The sequence below is a fragment of the Dermacentor andersoni genome, chromosome 3, assembly GCF_023375885.2.
Source record: "Dermacentor andersoni chromosome 3, qqDerAnde1_hic_scaffold, whole genome shotgun sequence".
Classification (NCBI taxonomy): Eukaryota; Metazoa; Arthropoda; class Arachnida; order Ixodida; family Ixodidae; genus Dermacentor; species Dermacentor andersoni.
This window is the reverse complement of record NC_092816.1, coordinates 28073544-28096887: the sequence shown is the minus strand read 5'-3', so window position 1 is coordinate 28096887 and position 23344 is coordinate 28073544. Positions and strand designations below refer to the sequence as shown.

Here is a 23344-nt window from a genome sequence, read left to right as displayed (position 1 = left end):
AGTATCATTTGTTTTTATCACTGAGTAATTTTGTAGAAAACAAGGTCCGCAGCCTGGACACCTATAAAGGTAGTCAAGATAGTAACGCTGTCCTGCGTGCAAGCCTTTTGGCCTGGCAGGAGCAGCCCCCAGTCAGCAGTCATGGTCAGGAAAGTCTGGGAGGTTTCACAAATAAAGCCTTCGCTTGAAAATCTATACATTCAACAGCAAGCAAGAACACAAAATTCTAAGAGGTGACAACCATGCTGCAAGAACAAAAACACCTTTCACGGGCTTGTCTGTAAAATGTGAAATATTGAAGGCGTTGCCTTAGATTGCATATTGATCAATGCAATAAGATAAGTATGTAATTGTGCGATAATCACTGTAAGCATGTGACCATCACTCACTACCATTTCAACCAAGAACTAGGAAGTCAAAAGAGGCACCACATCTGTAAGCATAACAGACATGCTTTACTGAATATATTACAGGTCAGTCAACACACTTGAAATATCTCGTTCAAGCCAGCATTTATGTGGTATGAAGCATAGGCTCTGATTTCAAGATGCGTTTGAAAATTAAGCATGTTTTTGTGACACTTTGGAGGCAGACTTGACACAAATGCCTTGCTCGGCTTGTGTAGGATACATGGCGATGTATATGCATCAATGACATGCAATGTACAAATGAAATATGAATACATTTAGAGTTTTTTTCTTTTGCACAGGCTTCCTCTTCATCTGCTATTGTTATCACAGCTCTGATTGCATCACTTAATTTAAATGGTAGATTTAGACATGAGCATAATGTGAAAGTGTCATGCATCACATCTTAAGTGAAAGATGAAGCTGAGATGGCAATGTATCTACATATGTACACACACCAGAGCCATTCAATCAAAACAGGAAGTACTTCTGAGCAAGAGCAATGTGGTCAGATGCTGGCACCGTGAGGTGTTCCCTTACTTCTTCTCCATCTTCACATCTTATCCACTCGACATCGTATGTCTCTGGGTTCACTGTAATAAGATTAAAACAAAGGTTAGTGAAGCGGCCTCCTCCCCACATACAGAATCAATTTCTTTTGTGCAAAACTGATATCCACCTGGCCATTGCTTTTGGCAATGCCAGAAAGTTACCACTTTGTATGCAAGAGGCAGATTACAATGAACTTTCTTGACCCAAGATCCTGATGTTGTTGTTCTTTTTCTTTATAAGGACCCCTGAACACCCAAACTCATTGACAGTTACAAGACACAGTAGTAGCGTTTTGTAATTTGTCTACCCTTAAACACTCCCATTACTTTCTGAAAAAGTGCATGAATTTCTACAAATTTAATGTTTTAATGGAAAAATGTTGCATTGTTTATCCTTTGTATTGCGCAAGAGTTGAGGTGCAACTTTTTCTCAAAGTGTGTAAAAGACTGCAGTAATATTCTTTACTCTCATGACAGCGAAACAAATGTCAACAACAAAATTATATGCACGAGTATCAAATGCAAACAATCATTCGCAGAAAGAGCTGATACACTTGACTTGTTACGATAGAGCAAAGCAAAGTGCACTGCAAACGAGGAGGATTCATCCTTGGCAATATTTCCACAAAACTCCAGGGCAAATACAGATCAGATTTGGGGGATAAAGGATTAATTTGACAGTAGGCAAACTAACAATAAATAAGAAGAACCAAGGGGCTAGATTTTTACAAGCAGCCATATAGAGCCAACAGGCATTGAAACCAAGGAAAGCCAAGAAAAAAACTGCCATTTTTTGTTGAACCTTATAACAATTTATATAGGTAAAAGTGGAAGAGAAGCTAGTTTTGCCTCTGTTGGAAGCCGACATTACACATGCACTGCTTTTTTTTTTTAGGGGGGGAGGGGGTAACGTTCTAAAACTGCGCAGTGAGTTCTGAGCGATGCCTAGAGGAGGGCTCCAGAATAATTTTGACTACCTGAGGGCTTTTTAGCACATGCCCAAAGCATGGCATAGAGTTCCCTGCAATAATTCCTGTATGGAACCCATACGGGTTTCCTTTGTAGGAATTGCTACGATTGGGTGGATGTCTCATTTTCCCATTACTAATTACTTCTCTCCACCTTGCGGGTTTCCGCAGAACTATTACTTTGCTTTGAGTTGTCGATAAGTTCAACTTCGCCCTGCCATTTGCTAGCCACCTAGTTAGCTCAAATAGTAGAGCGGCTGCCCCGGAAAAGCGGTGTTCGTGTCCGGGTTCATCCTCATTTTCCCTTTATTAATAATTACTAGAGGGAATTCTACAATAATTACTAGAGGGAACTCTAGCACCGTGATCGTGCAGCCACCGTGGGGATGATGATTGGTACATCAATTTGTCTGATCTTCGTGCTTGTAGCTTCAGATGTTCTTGAGCCTCGTTTACTACACCTCATCTGCCTTTATTGGCCTAAATTTCAAAGTAGCCTATACTTTTTCTAAATGCAAAAGGCAATAAGACTCTGAGAAAATGTATAATCTCTACCAACTGCACTAGTTCTGCCTGTTCAGGTGGCCAAATCAAAACGCGCCAAGCATCTAAACACGCTGGCTTGCCCACAAGAAACTCTTAAGGGTGGTCCACGCCACCTGTAGACACATGCATTTGTGGCGTAAAAGTTCCAATATTAGGCTTCAGCAATAGAAGCCCTCTGTTCGAGTCCAGCCATTGGACAATTTCAATTGCTTATTTAATTATTTATAACACAGTAATTCATTGAGAATAATCAGTTTGGAAAGTCACGAAGCCATTTAAAGCCAGAAGGACGAACTTGAGGCAAATCCACAAACTAACCATCATTCCCATGCAGGCTGAACTGCCCTGCTTGCAGCTTCTACCCCAGAGCAAAATTGTGTTCCCACCTCCTCAATTCTTCCTCTCCTTATTAAGCATATGAAGTTTATCGTAAATTTATCCAACCAATATTAGCTAAACAGTTCAATAAAAAAGAACTGCTAATATCCCCTGTGCTTTCCTCAGCTTCATTTTCTGGTGGCTCCATATGGTTGTTGCCAGGCAAAGTAGGAACTCACAAGCAGCATAACCACACTTCAACTTCCTAGTCCCTGACCTGTTGGACAAGAAGACAAATGTATTTCCTCTTAACATAAATCGATCTGCAGAACCCGGTTTCCCTAGGAAGCTCCAAGTTTGCACTATTTATGTGGTGTACACATTGTGCATCTGAGCGTGCGTGCTCGTGTTCAGTGTGAGCACTGCGCTCACTATGAAAACAGACATGACAATACTATGAGCTACATCAAGTAAGATGTTCCGAGTGCATTAGACTGATATATCATACATTGCTCTGAAATACGCCACTAAGTTGTGAGTACAACCTTTTCAGAAGTTGCATCCGCAATATAACAATTTCATATAAGCTCTAAGCTAGTACTCTGTATGTTTGTCTAGTTTGGACAGCCTGACAGATACAGCTTTCAGAAATGTGATAATCACTTTTAGTGCACAGCTCCAAAGTTGTAGACTATGCTTTGAATGTTTTTATATATAGATATCTGAAACATTTCATAAAAATTTGAGGCCCGAAATTAAATTCTGCTTTTAATAATTGGTAGAATTTTGCTTTCTTCCTTCAAAGCCACAAACTTTCTTGAAATCGGTTCAGTGGTTCCCTACAAAAGGATATTTGTGTTTCACATAAATATGAATGGAAAATTGCAACAGGAATCTTCCAAAAGCATCCTCGCAACATTTATTTCAGTCACATTCACTCTTCCTGATTATTACATGCCTCTGGCACCCCACCAGAGGCACACAAACATTCATGCATTAGGGCCAGTCGATTCATGCAAATAGATCCATACAACACAGCCAGCCCCGGCCAAAGACGACAAACAGAATCAGCCACAATGCATGCAGGCAATCACAACACCAAGATTTGAGGCTTAGTAACATGACTGTTTGCAGTGCTGGGCCTGGCAGTGCTCTTGCCCTGCCTCTGTGAATACAGTTGTTTGCAGAGGACAAGCTGCCTAGTCATTGATTTTTTTTTGCTTCCACACACTCTTTACTAGCATTGCGACATTGTTTCGCTAACAGCGTATCTCATGTCTGCCACATAGGCAGTGATGCTCAAAAAGGTGCAGTGAATGCAGGCATTCTGCGACTTTCACCATGCTGGCTGGGTGTTCTCTCTGCACAAGTGAAATGCACCCCGAACACTTTTTTCATGCCAAGTTTACAACTCTGTAACTCAGAAACGAAAAATGATAATACAAATCTGTGAATTGCATATAATAGTACATCTAAAGCGGACAAAATTGATATGCTATACATGAATATAAAAAAAATTAGTAATGTGGATATACAGCTTTCGAAGAACCTTTGTAAACAATGTAACAAATTCACGTAAGATATAGAATGACATATCAAATTTGTCCGCTTTCAATGGTCTAATGGATGCCGTTTACAGAACTGCGATATCTGTTTTTGATGCAGAGTTATGAATTTGTAAACTTCGTTCTTCTATTTTCTTCGAACTTCCGAATTTTTGAAAATTCTTTTCACAAAATCCAAGACCTAAATAAAAAAAAATTAAATTATGGGGTTTTACGTGCCAAAACCACTTTCTGATTATGAGGCACGCCGTAGTGGAGGGCTCCGGAAATTTCGACCACCTGGGGTTCTTTAACGTGCACCTAAATCTAAGTACACGGGTGTTTTCGCATTTCGCCCCCATCGAAATGCGGCCGCCGTGGCCGGGATTCAATCCCGCGACCTCGTGCTCAGCAGCCCAACACCATAGCCACTGAGCAACCACGGCGGGTTAAGACCTAAATCGAAATTCTGCTTCCAACAGTCACTAGAAGTTAACTTTCTCTCTCAAGTGCAACAAATTTCATTAAAATCGGTCCAGGGGTTATCTCAGAAAAATGTTTTTGCGTTTTACATGTATTTGAATAGGCCGCGTCGGAGCTGGGCCCGAGCTAAAGCTTCCTCTTAATCATATTCCATAGCGAAGGAAGGTGTACTCATCGTGAGAACGTACTATGAAATTTAAGATATAGCGAAAGAGTTTTAGCAGCTGCCTCTGTTTAACGCATGTGATACAGTGGTCAATGCGCAACGAGATGAATTCACACAAGTTGTGCAGTCACAGGTCGTGCAAGTCACATCACAGTGAAAAGAATGAGTTGCAAAAGAGGTTATATGACTAGGAAAATTGACTGGGTGGATAACTTCTATATTAATTCAAGACTATCCATGCTAGACAACTTTGGAAACAGCTGCAAGCCTGTCATGTGGCACTTGACAAAGCAGTAATGACTGATGTTAGTCTGATGCTTTATATATCTTCCACAACATTCAACAACACCATCTTGCAAAGGTCTTTATTTCTTACCCTTTGGTACAAAAGATTAGAGCATAAGCTTGTGTTCAAATCCATCATTACAAGACAAGCAATTTATTCATTTAGCACTCCAAATGTCTTCGATTGTATTGTCACAGTTCCAATCAAGAAGTTAAAGATTAAACCAAAAATTATGATTACCCTGAAGGTGACAATGCTCATGGACTTCGCAAGCTACCTGCTACCCTGTTATCTGCTGAAGTCATCATAAATGAAAAAAAAACTGTAAAAAGAAACAGACCCAGTAGCCTTGAGTCAATCATTGCACTAAGAAGCTCCACTGTAATGCACCCCATCACATGACCTAGCAACTGCAGTCATAGAACCGGATGAATGTTTACATAAGCAATGCTCAGAGTGGATCTTCACGTGAATGCCACTGTGCACTTCTCAGTAACTGTTGTCACTTTGTGCCATTGCAAATGGGCAAATTGAACCAAAGTGGCAATTCTGGATATCTGTGAAATGCTCGAATCTAGTTCTACAGCACGTCAGGTGCACAAGTCAGAAAGCCCTCCTCCTAAGATGTACACCTCAACAGCGGAACATACAGGTGCAATTGTAACACCCAGGAATTTTTTTGTGCGAGGACTTTGGTTTGAACGGAGGTGTAACAGCGCGTGCGTGCTTCAGGTACATGGGAGTTTGGAGGCGATCATCGAGGCAACCCATAGCATTGTATTTTCAAATCGCAGATGCCATGAAATTGGCTAATAATCTTCTGCATTCTCAGCTTGATAGTGTAGCACATTTGTCTATGAGCAATTATGAGGATACAATTTCATTTGTGGTACCTCGCTGACCTGGAAGTAATGATATCATGGGCCAGGGATGACTGGACGGAAGATGACAATGAGGTGAACAGTTTGTTGTTTAACCTGCCCTTGTGTGCTCTTAAAATATACCTAATATAAATAAATAAATAAGGATTTCATACTTTCATTCTACCTTTACTGTGACCCAATAAAAGCATCTTGAGAGAGCAGTAAGGTTATAAATAGAGATTGAATTTCTCGGCATCCACTTTGTCTAAGTTTGGCAGGAATATATAGGCATTAATTTTCCTTGAAAAATTTGGCACATATTAAAGGGAAGCTGAAACGGTTTTCAATTTCCATGAATTGCTGGGATTGAGAAGAACAGACCTAATAATTTACGGTTCCGAAATTTTTTTTTCGTTTTGTTTATATAAGGGCCGGAAATCGCTTTCTAAATCACCCGCGCGGACACGCCCCCATCGCTTCCCGGAGCGCCGGGTGAGGACGTTGGCAGAGGAGAGAACCGGCGAGAGTGACGTCATGGGCGGAGACCGAGCCAACCGAGCTGCGGACCGGCGTGCTGACATGTGCTGGCATGCCTCTTTCCGTCCTGCGCTTTACTAAACGACGCTACGAGAGATCTGCCACCGCTCACGTTTGTTTTCTTTTGCGATTTTCGTGAACTGTGCTTCCTTTTTGTGCTGCGTGAGTGCCTACAGCCAAGGGAGCCCAACATGCCCTCGTTCTGTGCAGCATTCGGCTGCGCGAACACAGGCGGGCGAGACGATGTGGTGTTTCACAAATTCCCGAAGGAAAAGAAGCCTGCAGCGCAGTGGGTACGTGCGGTGAGGAGAGATAAGTTCGTGCCGACGAAATCAATTGTGCTGTGCTCGGACCATTTCCGCGACAGTGACTATCATCGGAGCTTGACAACGATGCGGGGCAATCGGTATTACAGTTAAATCGGCGCGACTGAAGCCCGGCGTTGTTCCGTCTATATTCTCCTACAAGAGAAACACCTCGCCGCCTTCAAAAGCGGCCTTCGCCAAGAGGAGAAAGCGTGAGGTAAGGGTTTTAATGTGCACACGGGCAATTTTTTACCAGATGATCACCTTAGTGTCGAACAAACGGTCTATACGACGAAGCGAGGTGGAGGCACAGCCGGGAATATGCACCTACGTGCAAAGTGCTTGCCGTTTTCATCCTGTTTTGCCTCTCCGCTTTGTCACGGAACACTGTACTATAGCTGTTTGTTCGGCGCCGTTCTGATACGGTGAAATAACTGGCCGGGGGTACGCTTGCGCATTCAGTGATGTTTGTTATTCGTCCTACCTCGCGGTGCCCGCAGATTTAGCTGTTCAGCATTCGTGTTCAAATCTCACGACATGAGGCGTTACGGTAATGTTTTCATGCTCGCGTTAGAGTAGTTGAACTCGGCGTGTAAAAACTTCGTTCCGTAGATTTCGCACTCACAGCTTGCTACCAGCAGCGAAATGCCGCAAAAGCGAGCGTCGGCACAGCCGCGCCCGTGGCAAGGCGAACGGGCTCAAATAATGAAGTAACGTTGTGAGGTATTGAAGTTATCAGCGTTCGACGTGGTCTAGCCCAATACAGGCATCGCTGCTTGGCAAAAAAAATTTTTTTTGGCCTTGTTCCTAGGAAACTAGCTATGCATCACGCATGGGAAAATTATTATTTGAAAGTAATTATATTACATTACTCATTACTGTCTTATTACGCTCATTGATTTGAATTACATTACCAATTACCGCCTTAAAAAAGTAATGGTATTACTTTACGATTGCTTCCAAAAAGTTTTCATGCATACAAGAAGCAAAAAGCAATGTATAAAGGGACGCCAACCTTTCTTTAAGGTAACATACACTTTCATGCCCTCCCCCCATGTTTCTCAACGACACCTCACCACATTACCAACGTTCTGACGCCGTACACAGCTTACTGGTGCATATTTAGCGCAATTACTAAATTACTTTAGCCATGAAATTACAGACAAAATATTTCACATTACTATCACTCTACAACTAATCCATCACATAAATTACTGAAAAAGTATTTCAATTATTGTAAGTAATCCAACTGCTGTCATGTATACTGATATGCTGAAATTCATGACATCCATGCCTTGCACTCTTTCAGATACTAGCAGAGCTCCTTGAGAACCGAGCCCCTGATGAACCTGTTCCACTACCATCACCAATCGAAGATTTTGAAGCAGCCAGCGTGACACAGGCATATAATGAAGAGTTTGAAGCTAAGATTTCCAGCGCGCGAGAAGGTGCACACATCGCTCACGCTGTTGGCACACTCAACATCGTCGTTGCCGCCGTTGCCGCCATCGTTTTCCGTATCGGCTGTGGGTTCAAACATGTACGCGGAAAATACAAGCTGTCGGAGACAGCGAGAACGTTCCATCTTACAACTCAGCTATGAAGCCAGAACAGCAGAACCGCGTGCTACCAGAGAGAAAGGAATGGTGCTACCACAGGTGCTACGCTCTGAAACGGAGACATGCGGCGGCGCCGACCGGCGACTACCGCCAACGACGTCACAGCGGCCCCGACCAATCACGGGCAACAGCGGCGTTCGCGCGATGCCCTGAGGCGCTGGTGCGCGTTTTCTTGAAAAAACAGCCGCTTGCGTTTGTTTCTGCCCTTTTTGAACCAGATATTCGTGTTCAGGGGACTCAAAACTGTAGAATGCCGCAGAGAACTCATTTTTTTCGAAAAGTGTTTCAGCTTCCCTTTAACACTCTCTTTATTTTTTTACAGTATCACCTTTTCAGCATTTCCAGCTCTTTTAAGAACTGCTCATGGTGCATCATCATGAGAAGGGAACACTAAAATGAGAAAGCTTTATTGTCATAAAGGCAGTAAGCCAAATTAATCACACTATAAATTTGTTAAGATGCACGCACATACACATGTAGAGATTTTTGCCAGGGAGCTGGTAGCAGTCCTCTTCTTTATCATTCTCATTTGTCAAAAGCTGCGCTCCACATTGATGGTATGAGAAAGGGAAGCAGTTAAGTGCTGCATCCGAAAGGCATGGCCCCTCGATTCGGCGTGTTTTCAAGAAAAGGACGGGTTCGGCTTTGTCCTGCACTGTGTAGTCTGCAAATTATCTTTTTATAGTCTCCAGCATCCCTTCCTCACTTGCCACCATGGAGAATGACAAGGATATGCAGGAAGAGTGGAGAGGAATGGACTAGCGTGCTCACAGAGCTCCTTCATCCAATTCCCTGTGTCATGATGCAAATTGTGAGGCCCCCGGTATTAGGGTGAGCTTCGGGCAAAGCTGGCAAAAAGAAAACCTGCTTGTCCAGAAACCCCACTCATGTTGCACAGACCCAATGTGACGAGCCATGACTAATTCCTAAACGCATCACTTTTTGGTTAATACTGAATTCCTAAAATTGGACTCGGCCGGTGGTTTTCAGCATTTATTGGTGAAAAAAGAAAACACCAATCACTAGTTATAAAACATGTTTTCTTTCTTTGCAAGACGGGAAAAGATGATGGGTAAGTGTGTTGCTTGCTCTGTCGGCTCTCGGGTAGATTTAAAGGGACATTAAGGAAAAATAGTGAAGATAATTGAAAGATTAGGCTTCTGTAATAACAAATTGGTAACGAAAACAGTTCTTTTAATCGAGAACCTGGTGAAAATAGAAAATCAGAGTGTCGACATTGGCTGTCAGCTCTGGGTGATTCAGAGAGAGTGGCTGCTATGTCTCGACACTTTACAACCAACAAGCCACCATCACCACCTTCACCTGCTCCAGGTTTCCAGTGACCGTACCCTATCCAGTAGAGGCAAAGGCAGCTTTCTTTTTTTAGAGGGGGGTCAGCAAGCAAGACCGGAGTGGTGGTGATGATGATGATGATGAGGACAGAATTTTTAATGCTTGTTGAAGGTTCCAAGACTGCTGTTTATTTTGATTCTTGATTTCTAAAAATTTTGCAACTACATGACAAAATTTTCAATAATTTCCCATCTCCAGCGACACAATCCTTAAGTAACAATTTTGAATAGCTACTTAATGCATATATCGGGAAATTTCCTTCATTGGTATGTCATTACAATGGCCGACCGCAGCCTTGCTGCTTTTCCAGCTATGACATGAATATGTCCTATGCTTACTGATCTGACAGTTCATTGTGAAGGACCGCGCCCTTCGGTGATGCAATACAGCAAGGGCGTAAGTAGCGCTAAGAACACAAGGACAGATGTACGCACAACAACCCACCTTGGGCTGCACCGTGGTTTGTCGTTCTTATGTTTGTCCTTAATGAATTCAGCAGTGGCAAAGGTGGAGCCATTCAATACAAATACAATCGACTTCCGTTAATTCGATCCTGGGGGATCCGACGAAACTGGTCGAATTATCCGGCTTTTCTAATTAAACAAAGGGAACAAAAACGACAAAACACGTTAATTCGCTTGACAATATTTGCCTCTTAAGTTTACTTCGCCACAATACATTCTTGTTATGCGGTGAAGCATAACAAACAAGAAAAGGTGCTAGTGTTACGCGACATTGCCCGAATTTCTTAATTTAAACACACACATGCGCCATCTCCGGTCACTATACAAGCACCGAGACGCCTAATAAGTTTACTTATAGGCCTTCAGAGTTTTACGTAGACCCCCGCTTTTTTGCTGGTTCGAGACGTCCCCTCGACTTTTGGAGTTTTTACATCTTACCACCTTAGCTTTTTCTAACTTTCCCAAAACACAGACGGTTTTTATCCGCTTCTCGGGGCACGGCGCGTGCCTTAACGTGTATTATCCCCGCTAACGGTCTCATATACGACACACGCAAGGGGGGGGGGGGGGGGGAAACGAGGGCTCTAATCACCACAGCAACGTCAGAAACAGCTCTGAATGCCTGCCAGTATGCCTATTAGGTGCGAGGTATTCGTGCTACGACCGGAGACGGCGCATGCGCGTCCGTATAATTAAGAAGCGCGTGCTATGTCCCGCGACAATGACCCCTTATCATTTTTTTTATGCTTCACCGCATAAGATGGCCGTACTGCGGCGAAGTTGACCCATCACATTCGAATTATCCGGCGAAGGTCAATATTTCGAAATAACGGAAGTCTGTGCCCACAGAAATGCATGGGCCCCGGACTGGACCTGCGGTCTGAATCGAATTAAAAAGAATTCCAATTAGCCGTAGTCGAATTAACGGAAGTCTACTGTGATAATTCGTTCTACTATACTTTGTGGATAACAAATTTTCGTTCGAAAAACAGCCTTTCTCACAGATGCGCAGTAAGCATACTTCGGCAAATGATCCACAGTCGAGGACAACTTTGACACTTGTAAGTTGGTTTCACCAAGGCACAACCCACCGCAGTAGCCCGGCTATGGTGTTGAGCTCCTCAACTCTACATCACGGGTTCGATCCCACCTGCAGCGGCCGCATTTCGATGCAGATGAAATTCAGAAAGCACTTGTGTACTTTGCATTGGATGAATGTTAAAGAACCCCAGGTGGTCAAAATAATCAAGTGTCCCTAACTATGAGATGCCTCTTAATCATATCGTAGTTTTGGCACACAGAACCCCCTAATCTAATTAAATTTAATTTAGCAATGTTTGCTTGTGCTGATGATATTGCCACATTGTAGTGACAGTGAACAATGCAGTAGCAAAACTGTGAATCATGAAACTAATTCTTTATTAGGCGAACTTGTGCCTCTAAAAGCAAGTGACACTTAAAGCCCAACGATAGCGGCGAGCATGGTCCGCAATTGTTGAAGATATGATCTGTGGGTCATGCGCATCGACTTTTATACATGACTCGTTCAAGGTTCCAGTGTAATCACTGGCGCTAGCATACTTTCCAGAAAGTAGAACACTATTCATGTCATGCATACACTCTGATTACACAAGGTTCAGTAAACTGGAACATAGACAATAGGTGGAATCAACAATAATATTCGAGTAAGTTCCAAACAATGCAGGCACCTCTTGTGCTGAGCGATAACTTTAGGCTGTTAGGAGGTGACATTCAGTACCAAGATGTGAAAAAGGATAAACAAGTATGCATGTCAATATTGTGGATGCACCAACGTGACTACAATTGCTGTAACATGACATCTAGCTGAGGTTTTCACAAAAAGTAACAAACCATTTCATTCAATAAAGGTTTTCTCTATCTGCTCTCCTGTAATCAGCACACGTCTGTCATAAGGGATCTCGCGAGTGGAGACGCGCGAGTGTCATGCAGGTGTCATTATGCTGGATGTGCACATGAGGGATGAGAGGAAGCAGGCAATGTTCCATGTCCACTCAAAAATGCCTGGACTCTGGCCCATGAACAAAGATGGGCTATGCAAATTTCTGGAATCTCATTCTACCTACAATGATTGTCTCAACAGCCTCTTCGAGCAAGCACTCTTAACTGTCCCCTACTTGGGAGGGGAAATGTCTGAGTAAACTGAGTTATAGTAGTCGCTATTGTAAATACTGTAGATATTGCAAATATAGTTAAACCTCAATATAATGAACTTCAATATAATGAAATTCTCGATATAACGAAGTATTTAACTTCTCATAATCTCTCATACATAGAACAGCATGTAATTAGAGCCTGAATATAACAAATTGTGTTTGTATGCGATTTCAATATAACGAATTTTTCCTTCTGTAGCAAAGGAATGTGGAGACAATAAATGGAAACTTCCGCGGACGTAGATGGCCAAATGACTGAATTACAAGCAGCTGCTTGCAAACGCACCTCAAATCATCACTCGCGGCACGACAAGAGTGACCGCCGAAGTGAAGCCGCATCATGTTCTGTAAAAAGTCTAAGTGCGATAAGATACTAGAGAGTTTTAGAATAAAGGCCCCAAAAGTTTGGCGCCCCAAAGAGCTTTGTGGGAGTTAGCGTTGGGGCATGCAGGAATGAAGAGTTTTAGAATAGGACTTTGCATTTGCGGATAGTGCCTTGCGCTAACAGCGTCACTACGGCGTCAAAGAAAAGCTATTAGAAATGAGTAAATAAAACATACCATTTTATGATAATAAGAGTAATTTTGACTTTCGTGTTTTCGTGTTTAATTGCAATTTAGAGATTATTCTATTGGCAGCAAACAATTAGTTGCGCTTAGTTTTGAGTAACCAACTTTACGTGCCTTCACCAGCCAAGCTAAGCCGTGTTAGGCCCACGAGCCACGAAATTGACAATTGAATTGGGAATCAGCGGCGTCTAATGAATAAATCTTCATAACACACGCTACTTTAGAGAAAGCAATAACTGCAGTCACTTCTCCTAGCTTGCGAACTTCACGCGTTACTATGAATCAAGCCCAGTTTGGTGCTAGGTTACAGCCGTCAGTTTGATGGGTGCCGCCATCTTTGTTGACAAAAATCTTTTGGGGCAGATTTTGGCACTCCCGCTAAATCAGTTAATAGCGTGCTCGACGCAAAAAACGCACTTTGTGTCTTGCACGTGCACAGTGGCTTCAACGCTATTTCCTTGGAGACCCACACGTTTGGGGCCCCTATTCTAAGCCTCTCTACTATTGCGCCCTGTGCACTTTGTGCTTTAGGTGCGAGTGAAAGTTTGCAAAGGTGAGAAAGAAAGATGGTGGCCTCACGCACGAGTGCCACCTCCGCGCGCAAGCAATGGGAAAGAGGGGGAGGGGAGCGAGCTTGTGGTAACGCAATCAAACGCATGCCCGGTGAGGGACGGGATGGGCGGGGGGTAAACTGGTGCACGTCTCGGCCGTGGCTGCGCATGGCTGTAGGCGCGACTGAGCGCATACGCAACCGCGCACTCTTTTTTTAGAGATAATCTTCCACGTGTGCAAAGAGTAGGCATGCTGAGACGGCGTGGCATTATGTAAGCCGTCTTCCCGCTTGTTGAATATTAGAAAGTTATAGCTCAGCGAGCCAGCGGGTCCAGCGAGCCAGCATAGACGCCTCTGTGCATGTTGTACCGCGCATGTGCAATGGCGTCTCCGCTCACCCGCTGGGCCCGCTGGCCCGTAAGCCCGCTGAGCTATAACTCTCTATTGAAGGTTGCGTAATCTCGAGTTTAGGTGACCAGTTGGAGCGAGAGGCATACGAAGCATTTGTTTCCCGTTGCTAGCGCTTTTCATGATAGCGTCATCCCAGTGCGGGTGACGGCATCAGGCTAGCTGCGGGGGCGGAGTACATGAGAAAGCATGGCTGGCTTTGCTTAATTTGTACCGCCTATGTGAAGATATTGTCGACGTGGCATGAAACTGTATCATTTGTCGCCGACTGCTAAATTCATCAAAATGTATTGTTTTCTCATTCAAATTTGTTTTTGTCGATTGCTCGATAATTCGGAAAATTCTGCAACCCCTTTCCACATAAGAAAAATCGATTGGCGACTGTACTTATTTGCATAAAAGGTCCAATTTCAATACAACGAAATTTTAATATGACGAAGCAAATTGCCTATTTTACCTATTTCGTTGTACCGAAGTTTAACTGACTAGTCCTTGTTTCCTTATCTCCCTTGGCTCTTTATACTTTCACCCATTCTGTTCCTAATATATTGCACCTTTCGCTGGTTGATGTTCAGGTGTCAATCAGCTGTACGTGCGCCAGTAACAGTGAGGCCAGTAAAATTCTCCTTTCTTCTAACAGCAAATATGTTGTGTCGCTATACTGATTCAATGCTAACACATTACCACTGACTATCATCCTAAGATGAGTTCTGCCACAATTTCGAATAATTACTTTGAGGGGCAAATTAAACTTAAAAGGTAGTTGTACAGCCAGTCATGTTAAGGTGGCGTGCATGCATAGAGAGGTGTGGCGTGGTACTTTCCGCAGATGCCATTTGAGCAAATAGTCATGGCTAATGAGAAGGCTCAAGAGATCGCCAACTAAATTATTTTGCTTCATGGGAGGGCAAAAGAGAGGATTGGGGTTTCCTCAACAAAGGTTCAGAGGAGGCTCATAACATCTGGACATACATGCTGGATCCACCTCTGCTATCCGGTAATGTGAATCCAAGCTGAGCCGCAGAGCAGGGATAGATGCCACCAAGCAGTACGCTTCAAATACAGAGCTAAATAAAGTTTCCAAAAGACATAACAGCGACGTAAAGGGATGTCACATGGAAATTACATCAACCTTTTCATTTTGGCATGGGCTGTTCAAATTGAGGAGCAACAGCGGGACCTTCAGCAGTAATTTTCTACACAAGAATGAGATATATTGCCACGCAGAAAATGATGGTAGACTTCTAGATGAATCTTTATCGATCTAGCTGGATTTAATATTTTTCTTTAGTGTCCCTTTAAGGCTTAATTTCAACCACAAAAGAAAAAATTTTGTTTTCAGATGCTATCTTTAATGTGAACTGTTAAAACCATTTTGTGAACTTCAATAGTAAGTGTACAATACTGTAACTTTTTTTTCCACACGAATGCAATGCAGTTGTGGAACAGTGATACAACAGCAGCTTCAGAGCCATGGGATTCACAGTTCAAACAGATGTATATTCGCGCATTTTTTCTGATTTCATATTCATTAACGGGGCTTCAAGTGTGATGGTACGAAGAGCTGCAATGTTATAAGAGGCCATGAAGTTACAGGGATATCTCAATACCTAGCTCATAATTCCTTAAACAGTAATATTCTGTAAATACTATATCTTGTGCTCCTCTTTTCCTCACAACATCTCACTGTTGTCCAGTTACTGTAAAGCAAACACTTGCTAGATGCTTGTTAAGTAAGCGATGTGAGAAAGGGTATGGTTCGTTTAGAGCAAGTTAAATTAGAATGGGAAAAAGGTGTCACAGACCATACACACCTGACAATTTTGGAGTCAAGTTGTTGTGCACAAAGTCTGATTTTCTCAGCTTCCTTGACCCGGACACAGGTAAGATCATTTTCTTAATCCCATAGTCGAGAACAATGCCCTTCTCCCGAGAGACCTAAAGGGCAGAACAAACAGGCAAAAGGTCACTGGCTTGACTTCAGTCACTCAGAGAAATAACCAAGAGAGACAACATGATTCTGCAGATGACGAAAACCTTATAATCTACTTCACTTTCTTCTAAGTGAACGTAAAGGTAAAAAAGAACAGTGCTTACACAAACAGCCAATTTCTTCTATAAAGTGCTACGTTTGTTTTTCATTTAAATTTCAGGTATAGCTAAACATGACACTGTTAATTTTCAGACCAGTGTGTAAAGGGACACACTTCTATATATCTGGATAAGTCATGCTTCTGCAGTATCAAAACGGGCCCTCATATCATGTGAGGAGGCTTGGTAAACCAGAAGACGCAAAAATAAAAGACAGGTGGCAACAATGTCTTGAACTTCCTGCACCCAGATCGCCGTGATAACAGATTTTTACAGTGTTTGCCGACATCTAGTTATTTGTTTGTTGACAATTAAGGACTAGTACTTTGTGTTTTAAAGGACCCAGGAACTTAACCTAGAAAGTATTGATAATTTTTTTTCTGCACTTATTTGGCCCAAATATAAGGATGCGTTTTGATATCCGTGACGTCACACTGACATACAGCCACTGAAATTTCAGCAAGAAAATTGAGAAAGAAAAATTTTGCTTTCTTTTATTTCCAGTAGTAACATTCTCCTACCAAATGAAAGCAAATAGCATTGTAAAGATATGTTTCACCAGCCCTTTACTATTTAGTTCAACAAGAATGGTACATGATACTTCTGGAACATGAGATAGGTCATAACTTGTAGTCAGGTTAGCTATATTTATCCAAGTACAGTATCTGGATGCAAAGAGGAATGCAAGTACTGTCCATCTCGTGTTTCTTCCAGACACAAATAGTGCCTCTACAAGTGTCTTGGTTTAACTCGGAAGACAGCATTCACTTCGTACATCTTGTTGTCAACATAAAATCTATCAATAACCTTCGATTGCTGCACTTGCTTTCACCTATACACACCCTCTCAAATTCTGAAAAGGAAGGAAGTAGAAAGCAATCTTCTACAGAAATCTTTGTGGATGGACACCGTTGGCATTCAAGCTGATGTAAGATAGGGGTACATTAAAATTATGGCATCATGAACAAGCATAATTATGAAACAACAAAATATAAAGACAGTTTGTTGCAAAGAACTGAGAGCAACAGGTGTACTAGCTCCAACGCCTGCATGAAAGGTCTCACGTCAGGTGACAGCAGAGTAAATGCACAATCAGAGTGGTTGTAATCTAGGTTGGAGTTTATATATGCAGGGGCAGATTATACACACAAACAAACAAAAATGCGAACTTTCAGACTGTGTTGACTTTTATTTCTTACTAGGGAGGACTAAAGCTTAAAACTTACAAATGACTGTGGTATTAAAGCGCACTGCAATGATTACAGCTATGCATTGATAAGGCAGCTGTTAATACACTGTTCTGAAATACATGGCAGCAGGGCATTTCCGCTGACTAGCTTGCCACCCACAAACCACTAGTCTATAGCCAGTAAAGGTTAAGATTGTATTAGCAAGTGTCGCTTAAGGGTACACCAGTGCTTAAAGGTAAAAAGAAAGACAGTAAAAAAGAGGCTAAGCTGTATCAGTAAATTATGGTTCTGCAATATCACAATGGCAACTCATACTCTGAGTTGAGGCATGGCAAGCCAGAAAAGATCAAAATGCAAAAGACTGGTTGTGACGCTGCCTTAAGTTTGCCGATGAGCTTGCCATGATGTCATGGATTTTGACGGTGTCTGCTCAGGTCTAGTTCCACAATACACCAACGACTCTCTGTGTTTGATTCTTCTTCTCTTTGTGTGCACATGTACAGTAGAACCTCATTTATATGTTCGGTAAAAAAATGCGAAAGAAAACTTACTAACCGGAAAAACATACGACCCAAAGTCTCTAAAAAATTTGGCATACCCAACTGCAATTGATACCTACATAACATGAAGCAATGTACGAATTGTTGCAGGAAGAAATGTTGACACGCACCGAGCTGGTGGGGCCCAAGCAGCCCGAGAAGTGTGTTGTTGTCATGGGTAGGGTGGCTAGCTTGGGTCAGCGCTTCTTCAAGTGGGGCATTTTGCAAGGAAGGTTTCACAAGCCCAATCGGTGAGAATCGTTGCAGCACGAGACATCGACGCACATTGAGCTGGTGGTGGGTGGTGCCGTCAGAGCTAAACATAACTGTGAATGGAATGTGTGCCGAACCACAAGGAAATTTCATGGTACTGGAAGAGTAAACTGAGTGCATGCAGGCATTTCACGTGACATGGGCGAGTGAGTACTGCAGGGAGGCTGCCATGGTGGTAACTACTGCTCTTTATCGCACGTGCCTCACATGTTTTCTTATTCACATAGGATCTAGCAGCCAGAAAACATATCATATGATCGCAGTTTGCCGATATGCTGAACGTTGGTGCTAGAAGATTCTGTTTTCCGGGAACGTATTAACTGGTAAAAGAAGAAGCGCAATTTCATTGGGTAATTTTTTGTGTTTTCAATTGAGAATGTTGGCACCGGGAAATCATACGAAATGGGATCTTATTAACGAGGTTCTACTGTACGTGCCTTCGCCTCACTTATGTGCTGCAGCATTCTGGAACCTAAACTTGTGTCCAAGAAATTATGAGAAGAACTACACTACAGTATAAGTAGACACAGGACAGCAAGCAGTGTGTCTACGTATGCTTCAGTGTGGTTTTTTCGTAATTTCTTGAACACAAATTTAGGTATGTGTAACCGACTAGCTCGCTGTCACGCTTTCCTTAATCCTGAAACTCTTCAGCTTGTTAAACGACCTTGTTATTGATTAACTGTGAATGAAAAATATGCCTCTACATGGAGAGGTTAACCACGGCATTCAACCTTCTATGATGCATATGTTTAGCGGCTGCTGTGGGCACAAACACTGCAGTAGTGCGAGACTATTATTGTTTGGATAGAAAGCCAGAAAAATCCGTACCTTAATCCCTTTTTTCAAGCTCCCAGTTTTCTCCGTGAGTTGTCTTAGTTCTCATACAGTCTGATCTTGGTACTGTGAGGAGAGTGGTGGCGTAAGCAGACCGATAGCTCCAAGTGAAATGAGACAAAGTGTGGTCGTGCGCATGGTTGACTGTAGTTGCCAGGGAAAGGACCATGTACAGTGAGTGCAGTGGCAACAAAGGACGGAAGACGTGGGTGGCACGAAGTGTGCATGTTGCATGCGGTATGTGCAGATGGACATCATATGGACAGTATGGTGGAGGAAGAGCCACAGAGTGCGGTAATAATGGGAATGTTTGCGACATACGTGTCTGCCTGTTATCGTTCGTAACAAGTGAGGGCTTGTCTGGGATCAACAGGGATGTGGACATGGAGGCGGTGAATGTGCCTGAAAAGCTGCTGCAGCATCTGGTGAGGCAGACCAACGGCTCTATCATGCAATGTGAGCAAGTTGCAGCAGTTAAACAAAGGCTGATGGTGGCCGAAGCAGTGCCGGCACATTCTGTGCAGCAGCGGTGGCAGTTCAACCATCAGCCAAAGCCACTCCACACTATGCTGGAGGTCAGCTCCTTAAATACAGTGGATTTAATGACATCCAGACCCCTGCAGAATTTTTGGACCGGCTGGAGACGTTTTGCTTGGTCAACGGTGTCGCCACTGACAAAAGGCTGACCCACATTGTGCCCACTACTATGGAGTGCAGTGCGAAGTTGTGGCGGCACTTCATGACCACGTTTGCATTGTGGGAGGAGTTTACGGTGGCCTTCATTGTGGAATTCTCTTCTATTGAGGGCTGCTTGAAACAAAAACTCGAGCCCCACACGCAACACCCAGAAGAAAATTTAAAACAATTTATTTACAGAATCGCTTCCTATTATGATCGGATCCCCGGCGAAGTGTTGGAATCAGAGAATATTGACCGCGTATTGCAGCAAATGCATCTGCAACTCTAAGACTTGGTAGAGGGCAAACAGTTTGCCAATCTCGTGGAGTTGGCTACAGCAGCTGAGGCCTTGTGGAGCGCGCTTGGAAGAAGTTGCTGTACAAGCTGCCGCCACCTCGGACAAACCAAATGGCGAGGGACCTTGCCTTCCAGTCGGCTTTGAACGTGACTGGCCTGCCCAGAGCGCAGCTCAGAATGTTGATGGCTGCGGCTGTCATGCCATTTCAGTCTCTGCTGGCTGCATCCTACTACCCGTTGCATACAGCCATCCTACCATCAAGACTAGCTGCTTGCACTGACTGCTTGCACTCTGCGAGAGGTGGCCTTATGGCCACCTCTCGCAGAGCCATCACATGGATACCAACAGTGTGACTCCAGTACGCAACAGTGCAACAGTGCAACAGTGCAACAGTGTGAGTCATGATATGCGTGCGTGAACACGTCAGATTTAAGTGTGCTGCTTCAATATCGTGTGTGAGCTTACTTGGAATGCCGAGGGCAAAGGTAGCAGAGGAGACAGCCGCCAAGGTTAGGACACAGTTCAGGACACAGCCTCCCATGGGAGAGCCAAAACGTAAATATATATTTTAAACCATTTTGGTCAGTGTCCGGACCTCTTCCTTCCAAGGACACAGGTGCGTGCAATGTGCTTGGCAACAGGTTGGTCCCAGTCTTCCACATCTCTAAAATGCAAAATTCAATGGACTATGAGCAGCCATAACCAGTGCTGTGTGTGTGTGCCAGACCTATATCAGGACATTTTTCTCGGCAGAGACTTTTCGAGTGCAACAGGCACCTCTACACATGTAGCACTAGGCAGATGGACTATTGGCACTGATCCGCAATGGAGTGTACCATTTGCTAAGCACAACAAGGGTCCAGCAACAGTGCTCGCGAATAGAGGAAGATGGAGAGTCTTACCACTTGCACACCCTCTTCAAAGAGGCTCTTGCAGCTCCTGAAATACTAAGTAGCATTCCAACTGAAGAGGGCAAGCAATGTGATGTAGCAACAAAACTACAAACAAGTATGAAGGAAGTGCTTGACGACTTCAGCCCTTTGTTCACTACAATTCCTGGTTGTAACGCCCTCGCTCAGCACTGCATAGACACAGGGGATAGTGCGGCTGTGAGATGCAAGCTCCGTTCAATGAATGCTTAGAAGCAGATAATCATTGAAGGCTGCGTACACGACCTCTTAGAGCAGGGTCTTGCAAGGCGAAGCAGTAACCCTTGGACTAGCACCCCAGTGCTCATCACGAAGAAGTCTGGAGGCTACCAGCTTGCTGTAGACTATCGACGGTTGAATGCATGAACCAAGGTACCTACCTGCCTACCCAATGCCTCGAACAGACTGGCTGCTAGCACAACTTGGCCGAGCTCAGTGGCTCTCAAGCTTCAATGCCTTCCAAGTGGTTTTTTTTTTTTTTTTCCAGATTCCCGTTTGCTATGCCGACATTATGAAAACAGCCTTCATCTGCCATCAGGGTATGCTTGAATTTGTCAGGATGCCCTTCGGGTTGGCAGGTGGCCCAGCAACTTTTCGAACCTTATGAACCATGTGCTACAGGGAATCAATCACCACTTCACTATGGCATTTTTAGATGATTTTCTAGTCTACTTGGAGATGCTTGATAGTCACATTGAGCAGGTGAGGGAAGTACTGCCATATATTGAAGGTGCTGGCCTTACGATTAACCCGGACAAAATACAGGTGTGCCATCTGTCCTTCGTTCTTGGGCCACATCACTCCACCTGGACAGTGCAGACCAGATGAATAAAAGGTGCATGAAGTGCTAGATTACTCAAGACCCAGTCAAATTGAGCAGTTGCAAGCCTTCCTGGGGCTTGCTGGCTATTATAGGAACTTCATCCCACACTTCTCACTGACAGGGCATCCACTCATGGACCTTGTGAAGAAGAATGAGTGATGGCAGTGGCAGAGAGTCAAGCCCTTTAGAGAGTCAAGAGCAGGCTTCCACTGGATTCAAGCAATCTTTAGCTCAGGATGCAGTTGTGGGCATTTCAGATCTAAACTGACCTTTCGTGGTTTCAGCATTGGAGCTGTGTTACTGCAGGCTGGCCCTAATGGACTGCAGCCTGTTTCCTTCCTTAGCAGGGTTCTCACAGAGGCTGAAAGCCATTATACTGTCTAAACTCACATTAAACTCACATTGCCTTGCAGCAATGTGGGCAGTGGACAAGTTCAGGGCCTATATTGAATTAGCAGAGTTTGAGATTCCCTGTGACCGCTCATCTTTGTCATAGATGTTTAGTTCTGACCAAGCTTCGCCTCGGGTGAGGCGTTGAGTTCTACAACTGCAGGGCTTCAATTACTGAATCAAACAGACGGGGACTGGCAAACATACCCGCAGATGCGTTGTGCAGAGCCCTACTCCAATGTGAAGATGACACAAGTGACATGGTACATGTGGCGCATGACTGTGTTGTGCTGACTGTTTATGAAACAATATTTGTGCTGGTGCGATATGTAAGGAAACTGCTTCTACAGGTACAGAGAGATGAAAGGCAGGTGCATCATGGTTTCTTGAGAGCAGCTTCCCCTGCATTTGTGACTTGTCACTGACTCTAGTCAGCATAACTAAATCCTGTCGAAATGCAGAATGACAACAGCATGCTCACCTTGGATACAAACACAGCCGAATTTCTTCCAACTGAGAGCCCACGAGCACCATACATGTCTCTCAGACAAATTGGTTCACAAACTGGGATGGATCCATTTGCCAAACCTGTTAAATGATCCCTGAATCAAGAACAAACCATTCCACAGACACACACTCTACTAAGCTGCCACCCTTGGAGGGACTCGAGACGCCCTTCCAGCTATGTTTCCAAATAACTTTAACGTCAAATGGCACAATTCAGTAGCAGAGAGTTTTAGTGAGCACACGAACAGTCGACCACAAGGGTTTACAGGACACAGGATTTGTGGGAAAGCCGAATTTCCACAAAGCCTGCGCACATAGACTCAAATTAAATGTTTCAATCTGTAGTAGTTTTTGCAACCTACCTAGTGGCCAACTAAATTAGAGTAGAAACTCACATTTGTTATAGAACTTGACATGAAATTTGTCATGCATCCCATAAACTTTTGTAGCTGACTGTACTAACTTCAGCACCACTGTTTCTGTGGAATACAGCCTTGATGGGAAAGGGTATAGAGTTACGAAGTTTGCATTGTGAAGCTTTTCCACCAGCAGCTATGATAACCCTGCCACACAATACAGCAACAGAGCAACATACTTTGGTTAAACAAACTGTCCCAGGTTACCATCACCAGCACTACCGTTTGCAGTTCCGTGC

General features: G+C 43.6%; 1 protein-coding gene across 7 annotated transcripts in view; it reads right to left on the bottom strand.

Moving 5' to 3' along the window:
- Window positions 1-434: 434 nt before the first annotated feature.
- LOC126518526 (urease subunit alpha-like) overlaps window positions 435-23344 on the bottom strand; it is a 145056-nt gene continuing 122146 nt past the window's right edge. For 4 of the 7 annotated variants that reach the window (XM_055065217.2, XM_050168319.3, XM_050168314.3 and 1 more), the window contains 3 exons: window positions 22664-22770; window positions 15949-16072; window positions 435-1000 (listed from right to left, as the gene is read on the bottom strand). In XM_055065217.2, the coding sequence (XP_054921192.2) occupies window positions 879-1000; window positions 15949-16072; window positions 22664-22770 (353 nt within the window). In that variant the 3' untranslated portion in view covers window positions 435-878. Of the gene's footprint in view, window positions 1001-10390; window positions 10540-15948; window positions 16073-18085; window positions 18281-22663; window positions 22771-23344 lie in introns of those variants that run through there. The other 3 variants (XM_055065221.2, XR_008610014.2, XM_055065243.2) reach the window with 3 other exon arrangements.